Source organism: Manis javanica, chromosome 14 (assembly GCF_040802235.1).
Source record: "Manis javanica isolate MJ-LG chromosome 14, MJ_LKY, whole genome shotgun sequence".
Taxonomy (NCBI): domain Eukaryota; kingdom Metazoa; phylum Chordata; class Mammalia; order Pholidota; family Manidae; genus Manis; species Manis javanica.
In genome coordinates, this window is record NC_133169.1 from 48,881,548 (window position 1) to 48,907,910 (window position 26,363).

The window sequence follows — 26,363 nt, forward strand, 5'->3', positions numbered from 1 at the left end:
CCATACTGCTTTCCACAATGGTTGAACTAATTTACATTCCCACCAGCAGTGTAGGAGGGTTCCCCTTTCTCCACAGCCTCGCCAACATTTGTTGTTGTTTGTCTTTTGGATGGCAGCCATCCTTACTGCTGTGAGGTGATATCTCATTGTCGTTTTAATTTGCATTTCTCTGATAATTAGCGATGTGGAGCATCTTTTCATGTGTCTGTTGGCCATCTGTATTTCCTTTCTGGAGAACTGTCTGTTCAGTTCCTCTGCCCATTTTTTAATTGGATTATTTGATTTTTGTTTGTTGAGGCGTGTGAGCTCTTTATATATTTTGGACGTCAAGCCTTTATCAGATCTGTCACTTACAAATATATTCTCCCGTACTGTGGGGTTCCTTTTTCTTCTATTGATGGTGTCTTTTGCTGTACAGAAGCTTTTCAGCTTAATATAGTCCCACTTGTTCATTTTTGCTGTTTTTTTCCTTGCCCGGGGAGATATGTTCAAGAAGAGGTCACTCATGTCTATGTCTAAGAGGTTTTTGCCTATGTTTTTTTCTAAGAGTTTTATGGTTTCCTGACTTAGATTCAGGTCTTTGATCCATTTTGAACTTACTTTTGTGTATGGGGTTAGACAATAGTCCAGGTTCATTCTCCTACATGCAGCTGTCCAGTTTTGCCAGCACCATCTGTTGAAGAGACTGTCATTTCGCCATTGTATGTCCATGGCTCCTTTATCAAATATTAATTGACCATATATGTTTGGGTTAATGTCTGGAGTCTCTAATCTGTTCCACTGGTCTGTGGCTCTGTTCTTGTGCCAGTACCAAATTGTCTTGATTACTATGGCCTTGTAGTAGAGCTTGAAGTTGGGGAGTGAGATCCCCCCTACTTTATTTTTCTTTCTCAGGATTGCTTTGGCTATTCGGGGTCTTTGGTGTTTCCATATGAATTTTTGAATTATTTGTTCCAGTTCATTGAAGAATGTTGCTGGTAATTTGATAGGGATTGCATCAAATCTGTATATTGCTTTGGGCAGGATGGCCATTTTGACGATATTGATTCTTCCTAGCCACGAGCATGGGATGAGTTTCCATTTGTTAGTGTCCCCTTTAATTTCTCTTAAGAGTGACTTGTAGTTTTCAGAGTATAGGTCATTCACTTCTTTGGTTAGATTTATTCCTAGGTATTTTATTCTTTTTGATGCAATTGTGAATGGAATTGTTTTCCTGATTTCTCTTTCTATTGGTTCATTGTTAGTGTATAGGAAAGCCACAGATTTCTGTGTGTTAGTTTTGTATCTTGCAACTTTGCTGTATTTTGATATCAGTTCTAGTAGTTTGGGAGTGGAGTCTTTAGGGTTTTTTATGTACACTATCATGTCATCTGCAAATAGTGACAGTGTAACTTCTTCTTTACCAATCTGGATTCCTTGTGTTTCTTTGTTTTGTCTGATTGCCGTGGCTAGGACCTCCAGTACTATGTTAAATAACAGTGGGGAGAGTGGGCATCCCTGTCTAGTTCCCGATCTCAGAGGAAAAGCTTTCAGCTTCTCGCTGTTCAATATAATGTTGGCTGTGGGTTTTTCATAGATGGCCTTTATTATGTTGAGGTACTTGCCCTCTATTCCCATTTTGCTGGGAGTTTTTATCATGAATGGATGTTGAACTTTGTCAAATGCTTTTTCAGCGTCTATGGAGATGACCATGTGGTGTTGTCTTTCTTTTTGTTGATGTGGTGGATGATGTTGATGGACTTGCGAATGTTGTGCCATCCTTGCATCCCTGGGATGATTCCCACTTGGTCATGGTGTACGATCCTTTTGATGTATTTTTGAATTTGGTTTGCTAGTATTTTGTTGAGTATTTTTGCATCTACGTTCATGAGGGATATTGGTCTGTAGTTTTCTTTTTTGGTGGGGTCTTTCCCTGGTTTTGGTATTAGGGTGATGTTAGCTTCATAGAATGAGTCTGGGAGTATCCCCTCCTCTTCTATTTTTTGGAAAACTTTAAGGAGAATAGGTATTATGTCTTCCCTGTATGTCTGATAAAATTCCGAGGTAACTCCATCTGGCCCGGGGGTTTTGTTCTTGGGTAGTTTTTTGATTACCATTTCAATTTCTTTGCTCGTAATTGGTTTGTTTAACTTTTGTGTCTCTTCCTTGGTCAGTCTTGGGAGGTTGTATTTTTCTAGGAAGTTGTCCATTTCTTCTAGGTTTTCCAGCTTGTTGGCATATAGGTTTTCATAGTAGTCTTTAATAATTCTTTGTATTTCTGTGGAGTCTGCCGTGACTTTTCCATTCTAATTTCTGATTATGTTTATTTGCGTTGATTCTCTCTTTCTCTTAGTAAGTTTGGCTGGAGGCCTATCTATTTTGTTTATTTTCTCAAAGAACCAGCTCTTGGTTTCATTGATTTTTGCTATTGTTTTATTCTTCTCAATTTTGTTTATTTCTTCTCTGATCTTTATTATGTCCCTCCTTCTGCTGACTTTACGCCTCACTTGTTCTTCTTTTTCCAGTTTCCATAATTGTGATGTTAGACTATTCATTTGGGATTGTTCTTCCTTCTTCAAGTGTGCCTGGATCGCTATATACTTTCCTCTTAAGACTGCTTTCCCTACGTCCCACAGAAGTTGGGGCTTTGTGTTGTTGTTGTCATTCGTTTCTATATATTCCTTGATCTCTATTTTGATTTGTTCATTGATCCATTGATTATTAGGAAGCATGTTGTTAAGCCTCCATGTGTTTATGAGCCTTTTTGTTTTCTTTGTAATATTTATTTCTAGTTTTATACCTTTGTGGTATGAAAAATTGGTTAGTAGAACTTCAATATTTTGGAATTTAGTGAGGCTTTTTTGTGAGCTAGTATGTGGTCTATTCTGGAGAATGTTTCATGCGCATTTGAGAAGAATGTATATCCTGGTGCTTTTGGATGTAGAGTTCTATAGATGTCTATTAGGTCCATCTGTTCTAGTGTGTTGTTCAGTGCCTCTGTGTCCTTACTTATTTTCTGCCCAGTAGATCTATCCTTTGGGGTGAGTGGTGTGTTGAAGTCTCCTAAAATGAATGCATTGCAGTCTATTTCCCTCTTCAGCTCTGTTAGTATTTGTTTCACATATGCTGGTGCTCCTGTATTGGGTGCATATATATTTAGAATGGTTATATCCTCTTTTTGGACTGAGCCCTTTATCATTATGTAGTGTATATATTTTTGTATTATATGTAGTTTTGGGAGGAGTTCTTTCTCTCACCTCTCACACGACCATCTTTAATCCTTGATTGTCTGGGCACATTACTTTTTTCCCCCTTTTTTTAAATAAGTACCTTTTATTGAAGGGTAGTTGACACGTAGTATTACATTAGTTTCGGGTGTACAACACAGTGATTCAACATTTATATACATGATAATTCTAGGTACCAGCTATCACCATACCAAGTTGCTACAATATTTTGACTATATGCCTTATCCTATACATTACATCCCGGTTACTTATTTATTTTACAATTGGAAGTGTGTACTTTTGTTTTTTTTTGTGAGGGCATCTCTCATATTTATTGCTCAAATGGTTGTTAACCGCAGTAACATCCTGTATAGGGGGTCAATGCTCAATGCACAATCATTAATCCACCCCAAGCCTAATTGTCATCAGTCTCCAATATTCTGAAGCATAACGAACAAGTTCTTACATGGGGAACAAATTCTTACATAGTGAATAAGTTACATGGTGAACATTACAAGGGCAGTCATCACAGAAGGTTTTGGTTTTGATCATGCACTATGAACTATAAACAGTCAGTTCAAATATGAATATTCATTTGATTTTTATACTTGATTTATATGTGGATACCACATTTCTCTCTTTATTATTATTATTTTTAATAAAATGCTGACGTGGTAGATAGATACAAGATAAAGGTAGAAAACACAGTTTAGTGTTGTAAGAGAGCAAATGTAGATGATCAGGTGTGTGCCTGTAGACTATGTGTTAATCCAAGCTAGACAAGGGCAATAAAACATCCACAGATGCAGAAGATTTCTCTCAGAATGGGGGGGAGGGGGGAGTTTCTAAGCCTCACCTCTGTTGATCCCCATTTTCTCACCTGATGGCCCCCCTGCGACTGTGCCTGTCTTAGGTTGTTCCTCCCTTGAGGAATCTTACCCGTCTCTGGCTAACCAGTCATCTTCCGGGCCCATACAGGGAAATGTTAAGTTAGTAAGTGAGAGAGAAGCCTTATGGTTTGGAAAGGTTAGCTTTTTACTTCTTTGCGTATTTTATGCCCTGTGGCTTCTATGCCCAGCATTTGTCTTGAGGTGCCTTTACCACTTGGAAGAATTATGATACTCGGTAAATTCGATATGAGGCACGAATTCTACTTAAGGGTTATAATTAGGAAGGAAGAAGAAAAGCTATAGAAGTAGCAGGCAGAAGAAAACCTGGGAAGATTGATTATTTCTTTGACATATCTTCTTGTAGATTAACTTCAGCAAGTATAGGTTTTAAACTACTAATTAAATTGCACACACACATTAACATAATAGGAGTACAGTTACGTAACCAAACCATACGTCTAATTACCAGCCATCTCCAGTGAAACCAAGAAAACCAGTTAGGCACCTTAGGCATTTGTGAAAACTTATCTATAATATGGTGGATATTGTCCAACTGAACTTGAAGAGTCTGAGAGAAATCAGACAAATTAAAACAACCCATTCCTGGGAACTGTTCACATCCCATATGTTCTTTTAACAGTAAATAGTCTGTAGTTGTAAGATTTTGGAGCGCTACAATTTGCACTTCTCCTAATTCTTGGTTGAGTTCCAACAGTTTAGATCCAGTCAAGTTTGTTGTTTTGCTGTATGCACACGCCAGCTTCGATATCTCCTTCTTCATTCCCATGGCAAGTCCACGAACCGGTGGGATGAGTGCATCCACACCTGTAGCAGTGCATGGATCTTTGTTGGGGTTTTTTGATGGTCATCTTCTGGCATGAGTCTTCCCGAGAGTGCTGATGTTGGAAGTTCTTTTTCATATCGTATCTTAGTTCATTTTCGGGGTAGCCAAATTAGGCTTTGATCCTCTGTATAAACACAAACAGACCCTTTGCCTACACTTTTATATGCCCTTTATATCATTGTGTAGAACTCATTGGAGGTCACCACACAGGAACTGCTTTTTTCATTATCATTAATCTACACTTAGATGATGAATATTTTGTTTACTAGGCTCTCCCCTATACCAGGTCCCCCCTATATACCCCTTTACAGTCACTGTCCATCAGCGTAGCAAAATGTTGTAGAGTCACTACTTGTCTTCTCTGTGTTGTACAGCCCTCCCCTTTCTCCCACCCCCCATGCATGCTAATCTTAATACCCCCCTTTTTCTCCCCCTCCCTTATCCCTCCCTACCCACCCATCCTCCCCAGTTCCTTTCCCTTTGGTACCTGTTAGTCCATTCTTGAGTTCTGCGATTCTGCTGCTATTTTGTTCCTTCAGTTTTTCCTTTTTTCTTATACTCCACAGGTGAGTGAAATCATTTGGTATTTCCCTTTCTCCACTTGGCTTGTTTCACTGAGCATAATACCCTCCAGCTCCATCCATGTTCCTGCAAATGGTAGGATTTGCCCTTTCCTTATGGCTGAGTAGTATTCCACTGTGCATATGTACCACATCTTCTTTATCCATTCATCTATCGATGGACATTTAGGTTGCTTCCAATTTTTGGCTATTGTAGATAGTGCTGCCATAAACATAGGGGTGCATCTGTCTTTCTCAAACTTGATTGCTGCGTTCTTAGGGCAAATTCCCAGGAGTGCAATTCCTGGGTCAAATGGTAGGTCTGTTTTGAGCATTTTGATGTATCTCCATACTGCTTTCCACAATGGTTGAACTAATTTACATTCCCACCAGCAGTGTAGGAGGGTTCCCCTTTCTTCACAGCCTCGCCAACATTTGTTGTTGTTTGTCTTTTGGATGGCAGCCATCCTTACTGCTGTGAGGTGATATCTCATTGTCGTTTTAATTTGCATTTCTCTGATAATTAGCGATGTGGAGCATCTTTTCATGTGTCTGTTGGCCATCTGTATTTCCTTTCTGGAGAACTGTCTGTTCAGTTCCTCTGCCCATTTTTTAATTGGATTATTTGATTTTTGTTTGTTGAGGCGTGTGAGCTCTTTATATATTTTGGACGTCAAGCCTTTATCAGATCTGGCACTTACAAATATATTCTCCCGTACTGTGGGGTTCCTTTTTGTTCTATTGATGGTGTCTTTTGCTGTACAGAAGCTTTTCAGCTTAATACAGTCCCACTTGTTCATTTTTGCTGTTTTTTTCCTTGCCCGGGGAGATATGTTCAAGAAGAGGTCACTCATGTCTATGTCTAAGAGGTTTTTGCCTATGTTTTTTTCTAAGAGTTTTATGGTTTCCTGACTTAGATTCAGGTCTTTGATCCATTTTGAACTTACTTTTGTGTATGGGGTTAGACAATAGTCCAGGTTCATTCTCCTACATGCAGCTGTCCAGTTTTGCCAGCACCATCTGTTGAAGAGACTGTCATTTCGCCATTGTATGTCCATGGCTCCTTTATCAAATATTAATTGACCATATATGTTTGGGTTAATGTCTGGAGTCTCTAATCTGTTCCACTGGTCTGTGGCTCTGTTCTTGTGCCAGTACCAAATTGTCTTGATTACTATGGCCTTGTAGTAGAGCTTGAAGTTGGGGAGTGAGATCCTCCCTACTTTATTTTTCTTTCTCCGGATTGCTTTGGCTATTCGGGGTCTTTGGTGTTTCCATATGAATTTTTGAATTATTTGTTCCAGTTCATTGAAGAATGTTGCTGGTAATTTGATAGGGATTGCATCAAATCTGTATATTGCTTTGGGCAGGATGGCCATTTTGACGATATTGATTCTTCCTAGCCACGAGCATGGGATGAGTTTCCATTTGTTAGTGTCCCCTTTAATTTCTCTTAAGAGTGACTTGTAGTTTTCAGAGTATAGGTCATTCACTTCTTTGGTTAGATTTATTCCTAGGTATTTTATTCTTTTTGATGCAATTGTGAATGGAATTGTTTTCCTGATTTCTCTTTCTATTGGTTCATTGTTAGCGTATAGGAAAGCCACAGATTTCTGTGTGTTAGTTTTGTATCTTGCAACTTTGCTGTATTTTGATATCAGTTCTAGTAGTTTGGGAGTGGAGTCTTTAGGGTTTTTTATGTACACTATCATGTCATCTGCAAATAGTGACAGTGTAACTTCTTCTTTACCAATCTGGATTCCTTGTGTTTCTTTGTTTTGTCTGATTGCCGTAGCTAGGACCTCCAGTACTATGTTAAATAACAGTGGGGAGAGTGGGCATCCCTGTCTAGTTCCCGATCTCAGAGGAAAAGCTTTCAGCTTCTCGCTGTTCAATATAATGTTGGCTGTGGGTTTTTCATAGATGGCCTTTATTATGTTGAGGTACTTGCCCTCTATTCCCATTTTGCTGGGAGTTTTTATCATGAATGGATGTTGAACTTTGTCAAATGCTTTTTCAGCGTCTATGGAGATGACCATGTGGTGTTGTCTTTCTTTTTGTTGATGTGGTGGATGATGTTGATGGACTTGCGAATGTTGTGCCATCCTTGCATCCCTGGGATGATTCCCACTTGGTCATGGTGTACGATCCTTTTGATGTATTTTTGAATTTGGTTTGCTAATATTTTGTTGAGTATTTTTGCATCTACGTTCATGAGGGATATTGGTCTGTAGTTTTCTTTTTTGGTGGGGTCTTTCCCTGGTTTTGGTATTAGGGTGATGTTAGCTTCATAGAATGAGTCTGGGAGTATCCCCTCCTCTTCTATTTTTTGGAAAACTTTAAGGAGAATAGGTATTATGTCTTCCCTGTATGTCTGATAAAATTCCGAGGTAACTCCATCTGGCCCGGGGGTTTTGTTCTTGGGTAGTTTTTTGATTACCATTTCAATTTCTTTGCTCGTAATTGATTTGTTTAACTTGTGTGTCTTTTCCTTGGTCAGTCTTGGGAGGTTGTATTTTTCTAGGAAGTTGTCCATTTCTTCTAGGTTTTCCAGCTTGTTAGCATATAGGTTTTCATAGTACTCTCTAATAATTCTTTGTATTTCTGTGGTGTCCGTCGTGATATTTCCTTTCTCGTTTCTAATATTGTTGATTTGTGTTGACTCTCTTTTCCTCTTAATAAGTCCTGGTAGAGGCTTGTCTATTTTGTTTATTTTCTCTAAGAACCAGCTCTTGGTTTCGTTGATTTTTGCTATTGTTGTATTCTTCTCAATTTTATTTATTTCTTCTCTGATCTTTATTATTTCACTCTTTCTGCTGACGTTGGGCCTCATTTGTTCTTCTTTTTCCAATTTCGATAATTGTGACATTAGTCCTTTCATTTGGGATTGTTCTTCCTTTTTTAAATATGCTTGGATTGCTGTATACTTTCCTCTTAAGACTGCTTTTGCTGTGTCCCACAGAAGTTGGGGGTTAGTGTTGTTGTTGTCGTTTGTTTCCATATATTCCTTGATCTCCGTTTTGATTTGGTCATTGATCCATTGATTATTTAAGACCTTGTTGTTAAGCCTCCATGTGTTTGTGAGCCTTTTTGTTTTCTTTCTACAGTTTATTTCTAGTTTTATGCCTTTCTTGTCTGAAAAGTTGGTTGGTAGGATTTCAATCTTTTGGAATTTACTGAGGCTCTTTTTGTGGCCTAGTATGTGGTCTATTCTGGAGAATGTTCCATGTGCACTTGAGAAGAATGTGTATCCTGTTGCTTTTGGATGTAGAGTTCTGTAGGTGTCTATTAGGTCCATCTGTTCTAGTGTGTTGTTCAGTGCCTCCGTGTCCTTACTTATTTTCTGTCTGGTGGATCTGTCCTTTGGAGTGAGTGGTGTGTTGAAGTCTCCTAGAATGAATGCATTGCATTCTATTTCCTCCTTTAGTTCTGTTAATATTTTTTTCAGGTATGTTGGTGCTCCTGTATTCGGTGCATATATATTTATAATGGTTATATCCTCTTGTTGGACTGACCCCTTTATCATTATGTAATGTCCTTTCTCTTTTGTTTTCTTTATTTAGAACTCTGTTTTGTCTGATACCAGAATTGCAACACTTGCTTTCTTCTCTTTGTTGTTTGCCTGAAATATCTTTTTCCATCCCTTGACTTTAATTCTGTGCATGTCTTTGGGTTTGAGGTGAGTCTCTTGTAAGCAGCATATGGATGGATCTTGCTTTTTTTATCCATTCTATTACTCTGTGTCTTTTGATTGGTTCATTCAGTCCATTTACATTTAGTGTGATTATTGAAAAATATGAACTTATTGCCATTGCAGGCTTTAAGTTTGTGGTTACCAAATGTTCAGGGTTCGCTTCTTTACTATCTATTGTCTAACTTAACTCACTTGTTGAGCTATTATAAACGCGGTCTGATGATTCTTTATTTCTCTCCCTTCTTAGTCCTCCTCCTCCCTTCTTCATATGTTGGGTGTTTTGTTCTGTGCTCTTTTTAGGAGTGCTCCTATCTAGAGCAGTCCCTATAAGATGCCCTGAAGAGGTGGTTTGTGGGAGGCAAATTCCCTCAACTTTTGCTTGTCTGGGAATTGTTTAATCCCTCCTTCATATTTAAATGATATTTGTGCTGGATACAGTAGTCTTGGTCGAGGCCCTTCTGTTTCATTGCATTAAGTATATCATGCCATTCTCTTCTGGCCTGTTGGGTTCCTGTTGAGAAGTCTGATGATAGCCTGATGGGTTTTCCTTTGTAGGTAACCTTTTTTTTCTCTCTGGCTGCCTTTAATACTTTGTCCTTGTATTTGATCTTTGCCATTTTAATTATTATGTGTCTTGGTGTTGCCGTCCTTGGATCCCTTGTCATGGGAGTTCTGTGTACCTCTGTGATCTGAGAGGCCATTTCTTCCCCTAGTTTGGGTAAGTTTTCAGCAATTATTTCTTCAAAGACACTTTCTATCCCTTTTTCTCTCTCTTCTTCTCTGGTATTCCTATAATGTGTATATTGTTCCTTTTTGATTGGTCACTCAGTTCTCTTAGAATTCTTTCATTCCTGAAGATCCTTTTATCTCTCTCTGCATCAGCTTCTCTGCATTCCTGTTCTGTATTTTCTAGACCATTAATGGTCTTTTGCATCTCATCATGTACTTCCAGATCTTGTTTTATTTCTGTATTCTCCTTCCTTAGTTCTTGCATATTTCTCTGCAAGTCCATCAGCATGGTTATGACTTTTGTTTTGAATTCTTTTTCAGGATGACTGGCTAAATCTATCTCCCCAGGTTCCTTCTCAGGGGAAGATGTAGCAGATGCCGAAGCTGTCTGGGTTAGTCTTGTCTGGATCATATTTTTTTGCCTTTTCATGTTGACAGGTGCTACTGACTGTCAGCTAGGAGGGCGAAACTTTTCACTTGCTACTGGCCTTTCTTTACTGGGACAACTGCGACCCCTAGTGGCTTGTGTTGGGTAATTGCGTGTAGGCTGGGTCTTTGTGTCTTGCCGGCCAAAGTGTAGGAATTTTCCTTTCTGCCTTTCTGTGGGCGTGTTTTGCCTTAGGCTGTTTCTCTGCTTTCGCAGTGCCGGGAGGGGTAATGGACGGTGTGGGGGGGGCTGTTTGGCTGTTTACCTCCGTGAGGGGTGTCAGAGCTGTTGCCCGGGGGATTAGTGTGCCCAGTTTTCCCTGTAATTTCCAGCCACTGGGCTGTGACCTGTGTTGTTTCCATCTAGCTGTTAAATCCCTGTCCCTTTAAGACTTTCAAAGAGCACTGGCTTTTCTTTGTCACAGGGGTATCAGCTTCGGCACCTGCTCAGAGGTCTTTCTGCCCTATTTCCCTAGTTTCCAGCCCTCCATGCATGTACTGTGTCTGTGCTCTGGTGCGGGTGGCTGGAGCTGGGTGTTTAGCAGTCCTGGGCTCCCTCTCCCTCCCTCCGGGAGCTGGGGGGAGGTGTGCTGGGGTTCCACTGGCTGGGGCTTGTATCTTACCCCTTTCACCAGGTGCTGGGCTCTCACACATGTTGATGTAGTCAGGCTGTTGTCCTGTGTCTTCTGGTCTCTCTTTTAGGATTAGTTGTATTTGTTGTATTTTCAAAAATATATATGTTTTTGGGAGGAGATTCCCACTGTCCTTCTTATGCTGCCATGTTGGCTCCGCCTCTTGGCACATTTCTGTTTTGTTTATTTTCTCAAAGAACAAGCTCTTGGTTTCATTGATTCTTTCTATTGCTTTATTCTTCTCAATTTTATTTACTTCTACTCTGATCTTTATTATGTCCCTCCTTCTACTGACTTTGGCCCTCATTGCTCTTCTACTAGTTTCTTTAGTTGTGAGTTTAGACTGTTTGTTTGAGATAATACTTGTTTCTTGATAAGAAAAACCTGTAATGTTATGTACTTTCCTTTGAAAACTGCCTTTGCAGCATCTCACAGGTTTTGGGCTGTTGATCTTATGTTTTCATTTGTCTCCATATACTGCTTGATCTCTGCTTTAATTTGGTCTTTGATCCACTGATTATGTAGAACCATGTGTTTAACCTCCATGTGTTTGTAGGTTTTTATGTTTTCTTCATGTAATTTATTTCTAGTTTCATACCATTGTGGTCTCAGAAGCTGCTTAATACAATTTCAATCTTTTTTAATTTATTGAGGTCCCTTTTGTGGCCTAGTATGTGATCTGTTTTGGAAAACATTCCATGTACACTTGAGAGGAGTCTGTATCCTGCTGCTTTTTTGTGGAGTGTTCTGTAGATTTTTCTTAGTGTGTGATTAGATTTTCTATTTTGTGTATTTATTGCAGTTTTTACTTTTGTTGTTATGAAAGGTTCAAGAATAGCTTCCCTACTATATAACAGTCTATCTCAAATTACTGATTACTCTATTTCAAAGCCAAGAATTACTTCCCCCCCTTTTCTTCTTTCTTCTTCAATCTTTATATATCAGGTGTCATATTCCATACTTTTTGTACATTCCCTAACTGGTTTTGTGAGTAGTTAATTTAATTATATAGTTGTTTGTTAATTAATTGGTCTACTACCTTTACTGTGGATTTCTTTACACTAGTGAAAGCTATTTTTCTTTAGGAACATTTCCATCTACAGTAGTTCCTTTATCATATCCTGTAAGGCTGACTTAGTGGTGGTGAATTCCTTCAACTTTTATCTGGAAATTGTTTAATCCCTACTTCAAATTTAAATGATAATCAAGCAGTGTCGAGTACCTTCTTTGGAGGCCCTTCTGTTTCATTACATTAAATATTTCATGCCACTCCCTTCTAGCCTATGGTTTCTGATGAGAGGTCATCTGATAGCCTGATGGACTTTCCTTCATAAGTAATCTTTTTTCTTTCTCTGGCTGCTTTCAACACACTCCTTATCCTTGATCTTTGCTTTTTTAATTATTATATGTCTTGGTGTTTTCTTCCTAGGGTTCCTTTTGTTCTCTCTGAACTTTCATGACCTGAGTGTCTATTTCCTTCCCCAGATTTGGGGAAGTTTTCAGCAATAATTTCCTCAAACAGTATTTCTATCTGTTTGTCTCCCTCTTCTTCTGGTACACGTAATATGCAAATACTGTTCCATTTGGATTTCTCACACAGCTCTCTTATTATTCTTTCATTCTTAGACATCCTTTGTTCTGTCTCTTTTTTGGCTTCATTGTTTTCTTGCTCCCTAGTTTATAAACCATTTACAACTTCTTCAACCTTTTATAGTCTACTGTTAAATCCCTCCATTGTATGTTCATTTCCAGATACTGTCTTCTTCAGCTCATAGTGAAGCTCATCTGTCTTTTTGTTGAGATCCTCCCGGAGATCTTGAATATTTTTCTGTAGATCTCTCTTCATGTTTAGGACTTTTACTTTGAACTCTTTATCAAGAAGATTGGTGATATCAATTTCATTCAGCCCTCTTTCTGGTGTTTTGTCTTATAGTTTTGTTTGGAACAAATTATTCTGCCTCATTTTTTGTGTTTCCTATAGAACAATAGCTTTACAAAGTATGTGTCTTTTAGTGCCCAGAAGCTCAAGACATTTCGCTTTCCAGTGCAGGACCCACAGCTGTTAGCATACAGGGTGTGGGGTGCCTTTCTGTCTTGTTTGTAGAGATGGTTTCAGGAGGGCTGTTTGCTTCAGCTGTGACTTTGTGGTAAGTGTAGAACACTCTGCTTGAGTTCTTGTGGGTGGTGCCACTCTCTGCCTGCACTGCAGCTGTGGTGGGGGCCACAGGTGGGCAGGAGCAGCTCCTTATGTGAGGAAGGACCTCTTGGGGCTGGCTCCTGGATGCAGTTCCCTGGCTGGGGCCAAGAAAGATGAGAGGGTCTCCCTCTGCCTACTGTCAGCAAAGTCTGACCCCACTGCTGAGCCAAGTGGTCTGTCCACAGGGTATGCGCCTGATGTACAATGTTGTATTGGTTTCAAATATGCAACAGAGTGTTTTGACAATTATCCATATTAATAAATCATCATCCCCATTAATGCAGTTACTATCTGTCAGAATAGGAAGATGTTACAGAATTATTGGCTGTATTCTCCATTCTGTAGTACCATCCCTGTGACCAACTTATGTTACGATTGAGAATTTTTGTTGTTCCCCTTTATCCACCTCACCATTGCCACCCACTCACCCAACCCCTCCCCAATGGTAACCACCAGTCACCTCTCAGTGTCTATGAGTCTACTGAAATTTTGTTCATTTTGTTTTGTCTTGTTTTTAGATTCCACAAATAAATGAAATCATATTTTTCTGATATTAAGCTTTATAAGCTCCTGCATATTTTAGATATTAACCCCTTATCAGATGTATGATTTGCAATTTCTTTTTCTTAACTGAAGTATAAGTCATATACAATCATATTGGATTCCAGTAAAGAACACAGAGGTTCAACAGTTACCCATGTCATTAAGTGCTCACTCCGACTAGTGATTTGCAATTATCTTCTCTCATTCAGTAGGTTGTTGTCTTTTTCTTTGGGTGATGGTGCCCTCGACTGTGCAAAATTTTTCAGTTTGATGTAATCCCATTAGTTTATTTTAGTTTTTCTTGCCTTTGCCTGAGGAGACTGGTCAGAAATATATTGCTATAGCCAATGACAAAGATCTTATCTTCTAGTAGGCTTAGTCAAAGAGTTTTATAGTTTCAGTTTACATTGAAGTCTTTAATCCATTTTGAATTTATCTTTGCATGTGCTCTAAAAGAGTGGTTATAAGGTCATACATTTTCTTTCACATACACTTTGAGCTATATGTCTCAATGTTGACAAGCAGTCTCTTACATTACCATTGAGGGGTTGATAATGTATTGCTTCTCTTACATTTTATTTTAATAACTTATTTCAAAATGTATTTTCCAATTTCCAAAAACATTGCAGCTTCTCATATTGTTTTAAATAGCTTATTTCATAGAAAGAGAGAATATAATATGTTACATTTTTGCATATTTATTTAGAAATATTTATGTCTTCCCCACTGATGCCGTCATTTTCTAAATGTTTCTTGTTTCTAAATACTAAATGCAGACATGAAAGTATTCTCTAATTTGAGATTAGAAATAAATTTTAATGTGTACTTTAATTACAAATTTTTATTATATTGTTCAACCATGTTTTGTTGTTTATGATTTGTTCTCTAGTGGGTGTATTAAATATTGAGAGAATTGTACTTACATATCATTTAAATCATGGATATGTTCACTTCTCTTTCTAATTACTCCATGTACACATTTGGGGTTATTTTTACCACTGGCAAAATTTTAGGGCAGATATTTCTTCTTAGTTAATCCAACTTCTTTTCATTATTAGCATACCCTCTCCTTGACAAGTAAAAATTTTTGTCTCCTATTTTATAGATAGTTAATTGTTCTTTTTCAAAATTACTATTTGCTTCTTATCATTTTCCCTTTTTAGTTTCAGCCTTTGAATACCCACATGCATTCATTGTTTCTATTGTAAAAGGAATGTAGCTGATTTTTTTCCCTCTTCAGTCAATATCTGTTTTCTAGTTCCAACTCCCAATGTTCTCTGTACCCAGGAGCCATGGAACAGAAAGGTCTGGCTGGAAGATTCACACATGTGCTGAGAGCAGCTGCACTTTCAGTATTAAGCTTACTCCCTTTTTGGTAGTCCAAAATTCACCTTACATGTGTTTCAGCTTGGTTCTTAATAAAAACAAAATTCACTATTTTATTGAGAATTTTAGCCATATTCTAGCATTATTTTTCAGGTTTTCCAATATGTAATACCATGATATATGGGAATTGATCAATCTATTTCATACAAGTGCAAAACTACAGATATACAAATATTTGATGACACAAATATACTTAAAAATACAAAATAGAAGTTATGATATATATCCAATGATGCAAACAGTTACAAAGCTATGCATATAGAGAGCAAAGTGTGGGTTTCATAAAGTAAAATAGAGGAATAATACATTTGTGGTTTTGAGGCCCTTTAGTATTATTCAAGGGATATAGGAAGTTTGGTTAAATTTACCCTTTTATCACTTTCTATGGTTAAAACCAGATATACTTAACAGCATATGGTAAACTCAAGTATTGACTTTAAGGTCTGAAGTATATAACTGCCAGTATCAAAACTTTTGTTCAAATGAAGGATCGATCAAGCATAACCCTGCAAGTGTAGTTACTGGGATTGAAACCATGGATACAGCACATTAGAGAAGATCTCTTAAAAATACAGACACCCCCAAATAATCATAATAGATTCCTGAGAATTTTTTTGGGAACTGAGTGAGAATTCTTGGGAATCATTGTAGGAAAGGTAAAAGTGTCCCATCCAGGTGGTACTTTCTTCTATATGTTTTACCTATGAACCTGATAATTCATCTCTGTATGTTCACTAATCTGGATAGTTTAAGGAATTTCCATAGTAAAAATTATTACTAGTTTTGCAGAATTTTACCTTCCTATCATTATGGGGTAGGATATTCTAATCCATGGTCTTTGTGTCAGAGAAGTGTGGGAAGATGTCAAGCCTTTCGGGGAAATAGTTTGTTTGGAGGACTTATTCATCTTTGCAAAGGCACACTTCAGAAGGGATTGCCTGTTACTATTTTTGATCAGCACAAAAGGACAGATTGCTGGATAACCATAGGAGAGAAAAACTGCGATGTTCTCCAACCCTTGTACATCACGCCTATAACTTACATAAATAGTAAGGCAGTTGTTGGTCCAGTAAAAGAAAACAAAGCAGCTCACCAGGGCCAGGATTGTGTGGGTGGCCTTGGCTTCAGGAGAGGCTCGTGGGCAGAGGCTGGTCCGGTGGATGTGCTGGACTGTCCTTCGATGTGTGAAGAAGAGCCTCACCACATACACACTGGTCCAGATTATGAAGAACATGCACAGGACTTCTTGTATGACTATGGAAACCAAAAAGGCATCTCTGTGGTGTCTATCAGAATTTTTCCCACTACAGTACTTCAGAGAATATTTTTGCACAACTTCAGTGGTGTTGTGGGAAGCCACGATAACTATGATGAGCCAGATGTAGATCAGCATGTTGATGATCCAAAAAAGAAGGAAAGCAGGAAAAATGCATGTAGGGATTTTGGGCTTGAGCCAAGCCCACCTAGAGTTGCTGGGCATGATAATAACAGCCTGAAACATACTCAGGAAGGACGTCGTACAGAGGGAGAGGCCCCGGCTGACTCTGTTCATGTGCCTTACAACCAGCGTCATTCAGAAAATTTCTTACTCCAAAGAAATGCATTATCTCTGGAATCCCAGTGAGAAAAATTTTCAAGATATTAGCTAAGGTTAAGTGGGTGAATATCCAGTCTATAGGCTTTGTGTGGGGCTGAAATAAGAGGTTGTTAATTTGTAACACGAGTAGGAATGGATTCCCAATAAAACCAATTATGACTAGAGATAGAAAAAATATTCCCAAAATAATAGCATTTGAAACTTTTGTTTTCAATGGCTTCTTCTTAGATATATTCCCTGCACAGTCTTAAAAGGAGCACAAAATGGTTGGTAGTCTTGAGGGAAATAACAGGGCTTTATGGAGAGTACATGTGAAGTGGTCACTCTTCAGTAGGACGTGCAAATGGCCTGTAACAATGGGCAGGAAATGAATTAGCTCTAGAGGCATATGTCAGGATTATTGTTACTTCAAGGGAATATTTGGGTTGAGAGGAGACATGCCTTGTTTATAAAAACATTACTGTCATCTATTTTATGAGAAAGAATTTCAATTTCTTGAAGAACAAATTTATTTATTAGAAACAATATTTTGGATTTATATAGATTCTATTTAAGTTGTACATATACATTCTGAATGTTATTAGAGTGCATTTCAATTCTGTCATGAGCAACAAAATGTTTATTAAGGGATTTCAATGCATATTATTATAACATTTGTACTCTACATGACATACATAACGATTATTGTCACTCACCAGAGGAAGACCCATCGCCAGAGTCGCACGTGCATCTTGATTCTGTAACCTCCTTATCCTGACCCTTTCTCTCACTCTTTCCAACTCCTATATGCTTCCAGTGGACACAATGCATACCAGATCAGTTCACAGGTCAGACACTGCATCCTCCATCTCTGCTCTGAAAATGCACTTAATCTTTTGCTCTACCCTGAAGTCACTGCTTCCCTACAACTCTTTTAGTGGATTCTTTCTCTCTCAAGCTTCTTATTCCTTCAAGCCCCTACTGGGAATGTCCTCTTTGATCCCCAGCACTTCCAGCTAGTCCTCCGTCACTCCAGCTTTGAAACTCTTGTCATCAGTCCACAACACCCACCACTGTCTTTGCAAAATAATCTGCTGACACCAAGACATTCCCTCTATAGCTCCTGACTCCCTGTGACTCTCCCCAGCCCAACCTCTGTAGGGTTTTTTATAACTTGTCTGCATGCTGACCATCTGTGCGATGCCCTCACCTCTCACACTTGTGGTCTCCTCTCTTCCCACACTCTTGTCCCCCCACCTCATCCACTCTTTCTCTTGCTCAAATACTAGTAGTTGTCATGATCAATATTGTACAGTTGGCACTTGAGCAACACAAGTTTGAACTGTGTGGGTTCGGTTACACATGGATTGTCTTCAAGAAGTATATCAGAAAAATTGGTTAAGATTTCTGACAATTTCAAAACCTTGCAGATGTACTGCATCACCATGAAATATATGAAAAAATGAGTGAATATGTGTCATTAATGCATGAAATATAAATAGGTATCAGCATATTTTATCATTGACTACCATAATTATACACAAATCTATTATTAAGAGTTAAAATTTATTAAAATGTAAGCACAGAGCCACACCCCATACCTCGTGCCATCCACAGTCAGGAGAAATGTAAATAAACATAGAGATGACATATTGTAATTACAATTACATTACAAACGTAAATAGAGAGTATTAAATAAAAACTGCTTACAATCAACTGTAGAGCCTATTGTAACACGGTAATAATTTCTTTGCCACCTCCTGTTTCTGTTGAGATGACCTCAACTGTTGGGAATATCCTCCAAAAGCACCAGGTGATGCTCATCGCATCCTTGTCGGCAGTTCATCTCTCCAGGAAATTATGTATCACAGTACAAAGGGATTCTTTTTCTCATGTGGTTCTTATGTATTGTTCATGATGTTTAGTGCAATACTGTAAACTTTGAATAACACCACGGACCCTAAGAAGTGCCATAGTGATGCTGGAAGCACTCAACAGACAAAAGTCATAATATTGCAAGAAAAAATTGGATTGTTTAATATGCACTGCTGATAGAGGTCTGTGGCTCAGGTGGCCAGCATTTCAAGGTAAATAACCCCAGTGTAAGACTATTGTAAAAAAAAAAAAAAGAGGAGGAATTTCATGAGACTTTGCCACAGCTGTTCCAGCAAGTGCAAAAACTAGCACTTTTTGTGAACTGACTTTTAACCTCATATTGAAAATGCAGCTTTTGTGCGGGTACAGGATTGCCATATGAAAGTCATCCTTATAGACTGTAATATGATTTGAGGGAAAAAACCCCACAAAGTCATCATATGACAACTTACAGCAAAAATAAAGTGAAAGAGCTAAAGCTGGAGAATATTATGCCAGGAAATGATGGTTTGATAATTTTGTTTGGATTTAAAAATATCAACAGGAGAAGCAGGTTCTGCCAGTTACAGGCAGCAGATGAGTTCCCAGACACCACGAAGGAAATCACAGAGGAGAAAGGATATCTGAACAGGTTTCTAATGCAGATGAAAGTGCCTGTTCTGGGGGGAAAAGCCACAAAGGACAAGTATTAGCAAGGAAGAGAAGGAAGCACCAGGATTTAAGGCTGGAAGGGATAGGCTGACTCCACTCTCTTGTACACGTCTGTGATAAGGACTGCTGTTATGTATAAATCCACTAACCAGTGAACCAAGAGGGGAAAAGATGAACAACAGCCACCAGGATTTAGTTATACAAAAACAAGGCCTGGACAATGGGAATACTTCTGGATTGTTTCCACTGATGGGCTGTTCCTGAAGTCAGGAAGTACCTTCCCACTAAGGGACTTCCCTTTAAAGTTCTTTTGATGTTGAATAATGCCCCTGACCACCCAAAGCCCCAGTAGGTCAACACCGGTGTCAAAGTTTCCTACTTGCCCCCAAACACAATATCTCTAATTCAGCCTCTAGTTAGGGAAGTCACCGGAACCTCTAAGGATCACTTCGCATGGTACTCTGTGGAAAGGATTGTCAGTATATTGAAGAGAACCCCAATATAGAGAGCATCACACATCATCAAAGTCTGGAAGGATTACACCATTGAAGGCGCCATTGTTATAGAAAAAGATATGAAAGCCCTTAAGTCCAAACCAAAAATTCCTGCTGAGGAAAATTGTGTCCGGATGTTGAGCATGACACCATAGGATTTACAACGGAGCCAAAGAAGGGAATCACGAAGGAGGCTGTGGACGTGCGAAAAGGTGGGAGGGTGTGTGTGTGAAAGATTTCAAGTCAGGGATCTCAGAGATATTCAAAAGCTGGTAGACACCACACCTGAGGAATTAGCAGATGACAACCTGATGCATGAGTGCTTCCGAGCCAGTGCCGGACGAGGAGGAACGAGACACGGAAGAGGCAGAGCCGGAAGACAAATTGACGTTAGAAATCTGGAAAAAGGGTTCTGAATCTTCAAGACTGCCCTTGACTTCCTTTATGACACGGGCTCTTCCATGATACGGGCAGGGGAAGGATTGGCACCATATAGAAACACTTTCAGAGAAATGAAGAGGCAAAAGAGTTGGACAGAAATCATGGTATGTTTCCCTAAAGCCACACCGTGTGTGCCTGCCTGCCCTGCCTCCCCTTCCACCTCCTCCGCCTCTTGCGCCTCTGCCACCCCTGAGGCAGCGGGACCAACCCCTCCTCCTCCGCAGCCTGCTCAGCGGGAAGACAAGGAGGGTGCGGACCTTCTTGATGATCCACTTCCACTTACTAGTAAATACTCCTCATGCCCTATGGTTGATAAACGTCTGCTATGTGTATGTGAGTGTCTCAGTGTGAAAGTGTAATCACTGGGCAGCAGGAACTGAGTGACACCTTTTTGCATCATCATCATCATGTGAGACTTGCATGGCGTGCAGAGCCCGTCCTTACATAGACAGGAGGCGAGTGGTATTTAATATAAAGTTAATAAGGGTTTAATTTTCCTACTGTTCTAACACTTTGTCTTCAAAGAATTACGTTACTGTACAGTTTGCATTTCTGTCTCTCTCAGGAGTGAGGAAACTGCATCAACCTATCATCACAGGTAAGTGATTCCTTAAATATGTAACACTGTTTCTAATACCATATTACGAGTGTGACTATAATACTGTATGCCATAAACACTTTATAATGACCCCTCATTACTGTGCATATGAGGCTACCATGAAGCGAATGTACTGATCACTGACAGCTGCCAGAATGGAAGCATGTCGCTGCTTCTGTGTGATCAGTGGGTGAATCATGATACCTGTAAAGAAACACGAACTTCTCTGTCACATTATCTTTTCATTTTTTATGTCTAGTGTTAGTAATATGTAGAAATCTACTTTGTTTTGTATCATATAAGATACCATTGATGTAGGTACTGACAGATGATTGATTCACCTTCTAACAAATGATGTAAACTTATGGCATTAGTAAATACTGTACAGTACTGTAAATGTATTTTCTCTTCCTTACGCTTTTCTTAATAACATTTTTCTCCAGCTTGCTTTATTGTAAGAATACGGTGTGTTATACATATAACATACAAAATATGTGTGACTCAAGTGCATATTATTGGTAAGGCTTCCAGTGAACAGGAGGCTATGAGTAAAGTTTCAGGGAAGTCTAGAGTTATGTGGCTTTTTGACTACATGAAGAATCGCGGCACCTAACCCCAGTGTTCTTCAAGGGTCAAGGGTCAACATTATATTTCACTTTAAGCATCTCATTCTCCTATTAGCAGCTATTTCCAGTTTAATTTTGTCTAATCTCTGAGTCTAAAATTATTTTCACATCATCCAGGACTTCAAAACATTAATCTCTGCTCAATAGCCTCTCCTCCTTACAAACTTCCACAATCCAGCATTACAATCACTTCCTGCAAAAATGTCTGATTTCATTGCTATTTTTACTACTTCATATTCCTTACCATGCAGAAATCATACCCCAGTTTAAATCTTATATTATGCCAAAATCATGTCATCCTGCTCAGGTAAACAGGGATGGAGAAAAACACAGAACAGTATTAACTGAACTTAAATCAAACTCTTCACCAGAGTTCAGTAAGCTTTTATCTCTGGCCAGGGATCACACTAACTTTACTCAGGAATTTGTAGGGTATTCACTTTATCCCTCCTTTTGACTGCTATAAAACTTAATCTTTATTCTCAACCTACCGACATATCCTCTCCTGACCTCATAATTAATTGATGTCACACTGCATATTTTTATTGAGATACAATTGATGTGTAGCATTATGTTAGTTTCAGGTATACAGCATACTGATATTTGTATATCTTGCAGAATGATTACCCAATAAGCCTAGTTAACATCAGGCTCCATGAGAACTTACAAATATTTTTTTGTTGTAATGAAAACTTATAAGATCTACTCTCTTAGCAACTTTCAGCTATTAACTACAGTCACCAAACTATATTACATTCCAGGACTTATTTCTTTTCTAAGTGGGAGTTTGTAGCTTTGACCCCCCTTCACCCATATTGCTCATCCCGAATCGCAGCTCTGGCAGACACCAAGCTGTTCTCTGTATCTATGCTGGGTGGGTTTTTTAATTTTTATTTTTTGAGCCCACATGTAAGTGAGACCATATAGTAATTGTATTTCTCTGTCTGCTTTATATCATTTAACATAATGGCCATCTATGTTGTTATAAATGACAATATTTCTTTCTTTAGGATGGAAAAACATTCCATTTTGTGTGTGTGTAATATATAACATATATCATTGTATATCTATCTGTATATGACATTTTTTATTCATCCATCAATGAACGGCATATTTCATCTAGAAAAGTAAAGCAAATTTCTACATCCCACCACTACATCAAACCTACTCCTGTGTTATTGCTCACAACGTCCTCCCTCACCCCAGTGCTATGGATGAATTACCCATGTTCCTTTACATAACCAATCCATCTCTTTGTGTAATAAGTCTGGAAATCTTTTTTCTGCTCAAGACCTGATCTTCTGTTACTCTTCCCTCTCTCGTGCAGTATCAAAATTTCCTACATCAACATGCAAACATCCTGTATTTCTTGCACATTTCTCTTGAGTCCTTTGTCCCCTTCCCTCTTCAGCAGTACTTCTCTAAATAGTTGTCTCTACCTCCTGCCTTCAATTTTTCACATCTCATTTTCTGTTGATTCCAGGACATGGTTGACTACAAAATGTATGTAAAGTCTTCACTTCCCTGGATACATTGTAACGGGACATTGTGCTGCCACTGAAGAGAGGTTTTTTTCTCCAATGCTTGAATGTAGGTTGGCCTTTGACTGGCATTGGCCAGTTATTGTAGAGCAAACATGACACAAGCAGAGTCTTGTTAAGTGCCTGCATGTGGGGCCTGCTCTCCTGGCTTGCTGACGTGACCATGTGAAACATCCCATCCTATCAGAGGAGGAGCAGCATCAGCAGAAATACTTCATCCATCTTTCAGAACTGTACATCAGCCGTTCCATTCAGACAAACATCAGGACCCCATGGACAGAAGCCATCCTGTCGCCAGCTACTGACATGACCACAGTTGCATGAGAAGCAGCCGCAGGGAAGGGAAAGAAGCCAGACCCAGAAAGGCACCTATTGTATGGCTCCATTATGTGAAATATCACACAATACGTAAGTCCATAGACAGAAAGCCGACGTGGTTTCCAGGGACTAGAGAGGGTGGCAGAGGAGTGTGGGGGAATCCAGGGTTTTCTTTTGGAGTGAAAAAATGACTTGAAGCTTCATAGAAGCAGTTGCACAACACTGCAAAAATTTTAAGTGTCACTGAATGGTGCAGTTTGAGATGGTTAATTATGTTATGCCAATTTCATCTCAATAAAATATATATGAATGTACATATAAATAACTGTAAACTTCATGCACAAGCTATAATATATAACTATAAAAAGCAGTGATATATCACGAACAATTTGGATTTTCCAAGAAATGCTATGATGTAAATCCGTTGAGGCAATTGTCCATATTAACATCTGCAATTAGGAAAGCACATGACCATCTCAGTAAATGAGAAAGGTACATTCATATATACTTAACATCATTTGTGATAAAAATAAAACACCCTGGTATAGTATAAATGTAAAGGAGATTATTACATTTATACAAAGGTGCCAGCTATAATAAACATAGAATAAACATGAATTATGGAATCCAAAATAATTCTCTTTTAAGGCAGAAAGGTAAGTGGTACAACTAATTTATAAATTTATTGCATTTTAGCTGATATCACATGTAGTAAAGAAAAAAAGAAGAGAAGTATTCAAAATGGGGTTGTCATTTTTCACTGATCATGGTCTATACTGAAAATAAATTTAAAATTTCCGAGAAATGTATCATAATAGGTAACAGCCTCATTTATTTAAAAGTGATTTCTTTATTTAGAAAACATAATTTTAGAAAATATACGATTTACAGTATCAATAATACTGTGAGGTACCTTAAACTTCTGCAAGAATATCTTGGATAAAATTATATAAATGACTTAAAAGATATTAAGAAAGAAATAAGTAGTCCTACACCGAACATTTATAAACCAGAATTTCCAATAGCACAAACGGCTAGTTCTCACCCTTATTTAAAATTTCGTGCCATTTCCAACAAAATCTAAACCCTTTGTTTCACTGAATCTAACAAGTTGTTTCTAAAATTTTGAAATGAAACAAGCATGAAGATCCAAGAAATATGAAAAGAAGATCAAGGCTGCATATGGAGAGAATGTTAGATATAAACAGGGAAATAGGTGGAAGAGGCGAAAGAGAACAGGTGAGAAAAATAATTAAAATCCAGAGACAATGTTTAGGTAAAGAGGAAAGGAAAAGAAAGAGAAGGACAATAAATATGAAGGCAGAGTGACACTACGAATAGAACAGGAGGATGAAGGCAGGGCCATCCCAACAGGGAAGTCAGCTAAAGAGAAAGAGGGGCTGAGAGAAAAATCACCAGTGGGGCAGCAAGACGATAGACAAACGGGTACGAAGAAAAGAGGCACAAATGCAAAGAAAGGATTATGGAAAAAGTGAAGCCTGACAAGAAATAGAAAAAAATCAGCATGTACGTCTGTCAGAATAAATTAGAAGCATGAAATGGAGATTAGGAAAGCAAAATAAATGACTACACTAGTGGGGTGAGGATTTAATCATGTATATAGCTGTTGATTCACTATGCTGTACATTTGAAACCAATATGATATTGTATCTCACCTATACTTAAATAAAAATAAACTAAAAGTGAGTAATTTTCCAAAAGTACTTGTTTTTGGAAGAAATTTCAGTGAGAACATTTAGGTATGATTGGAGTTAAATGGGACCTCTGGAGTTCAATGAAGGTTATTTTAAGCTAAAGATACTTGAGATTCAACAGATGTGGAAAAAGGTCTTCTAGGAGCTTCCTTATCTTACTGAGTGCAGAAACGTCCTAAGGAAACTGTCATAAATGGCTTTCCCTGGGGGAGTTTTACAGCCATGAAAAGATGGAAAATACTGCTGCACATGCATAAACAATGCTGATCACAAAATGTCTCACCTCCTGTTTGTTCCCCTGTAAACACATTGCTCTTCCCACAGAAGGACCTTCTCCCTTTCCTTACTGAAGTAGGATAATATAAGCTCCTATATTTACTCATTTAGAGTTACTTTTTGTGAGCTCCCTTATGCATGTGGATACATTTTGGATTTTTTTCTCCTAATCTGTTGTTTTCTGTTGAATTTGCAGGTCCCCGTATTGAACCTAAGAAGGTAGAGGAATAAACCTACACCAGTAGGATGAAACACAAATCTTAAAACTCAAAAGGAAAAAAATGTATAATTTAAATATCAGAAAGCACAAGAATGACTGGGATAGGATGAGAAAGCAATGAAAAATGGAGATTAAAAATAATGAATTCTTAAACAAAAAATGTTGAAAGTAAAGAGCGTAAGTTATTAACATATAGGAAAACAAATGGAGAAATGAATTAAAAATAAAGATTTGAAGACAACAAACAGTCATGAAATACAAAATAGAGGAGGGAGAAATTGGAATGCATGATAGATACACAAAAAAAGAAAGATACTAGGAACAGAAACAAAAGACAATGCAAAGTGAGACTGAAACAATACAGAAAAAATTAGAATATAGTTGAGTATTACTAAATAGAAAAATTTCAAACTATTTTAGACTGAAAAAATAATACATGAATTACAAAAAGTAGTTAATTTGCAAAAAGGGTCCAAAGGAATTAAAAACCTGAAGGTAAAAACATGAAAAGATGAATGATTGATGTACAAATTGTATAAGAAATACAAAGGAGTAAATATTAAGATGATAGAGGGGACAAAGTACACACATCAGAGACGGAGAGGGGAAGAAGGAAACAGGAACTGAAAATCTCCCTGAGACATAGCGCATCACATGAGAGGCCGAGCCTGGGAGCAGGGGGGCCGGGGGAGGGGACACTGACGGAGGGGGTGACCTCCCAGCACTAAGGAGGGCAGGGTGCACAGCAGGAAACCAACAATGATTGATAGGCAATATGAGAAATAGGACAAAAGTGAGAATTTCACAGGTGTGGGTTGGAGGAGGCGCTGAGCAGAAGGCGCTGGACAGGACAAGGGAAGGCTGACACAGTATATAGAACAAATGGGAAAACAATCCCCTGCTGGCACAGCTAGAGTTCCTAGGC

The 26,363-nt window shown here is 38.4% G+C and overlaps 2 protein-coding genes across 3 annotated transcripts in view; one reads left to right on the forward strand and one right to left on the reverse strand.

Annotated features, from left to right (window-relative positions):
- MGAT1 (alpha-1,3-mannosyl-glycoprotein 2-beta-N-acetylglucosaminyltransferase) overlaps positions 1-25,782 on the forward strand; it is a 139,657-nt gene extending 113,875 nt beyond the window's left edge. Inside the window, exons 4-6 of one of the 2 annotated variants that reach the window (XR_012125276.1) lie at positions 20,710-20,742; positions 22,852-23,317; positions 25,415-25,782. The gene's annotated coding sequence lies outside the window, so the exon portion shown is untranslated. The remainder of the gene's footprint in view (positions 1-20,709; positions 20,743-22,851; positions 23,318-25,414) is intronic. The other variant, XR_005056931.2, reaches the window with a different exon arrangement.
- Positions 15,753-16,777, reverse strand: LOC108405017 (vomeronasal type-1 receptor 4-like). Its single transcript, XM_073221951.1, has one exon. It carries the CDS (start codon positions 16,678-16,680, stop codon positions 15,901-15,903), a length of 780 nt encoding a protein of 259 aa, XP_073078052.1. The 5' UTR covers positions 16,681-16,777; the 3' UTR covers positions 15,753-15,900.
- Positions 25,783-26,363: the final 581 nt, after the last annotated feature.

Excerpts from the sequence above, each read along its gene's own strand:
- LOC108405017 (XM_073221951.1), bottom strand. The coding sequence starts at position 16,680 with ATGACGCTGGTTGTAAGGCACATGAACAGAGTCAGCCGGGGCCTCTCC.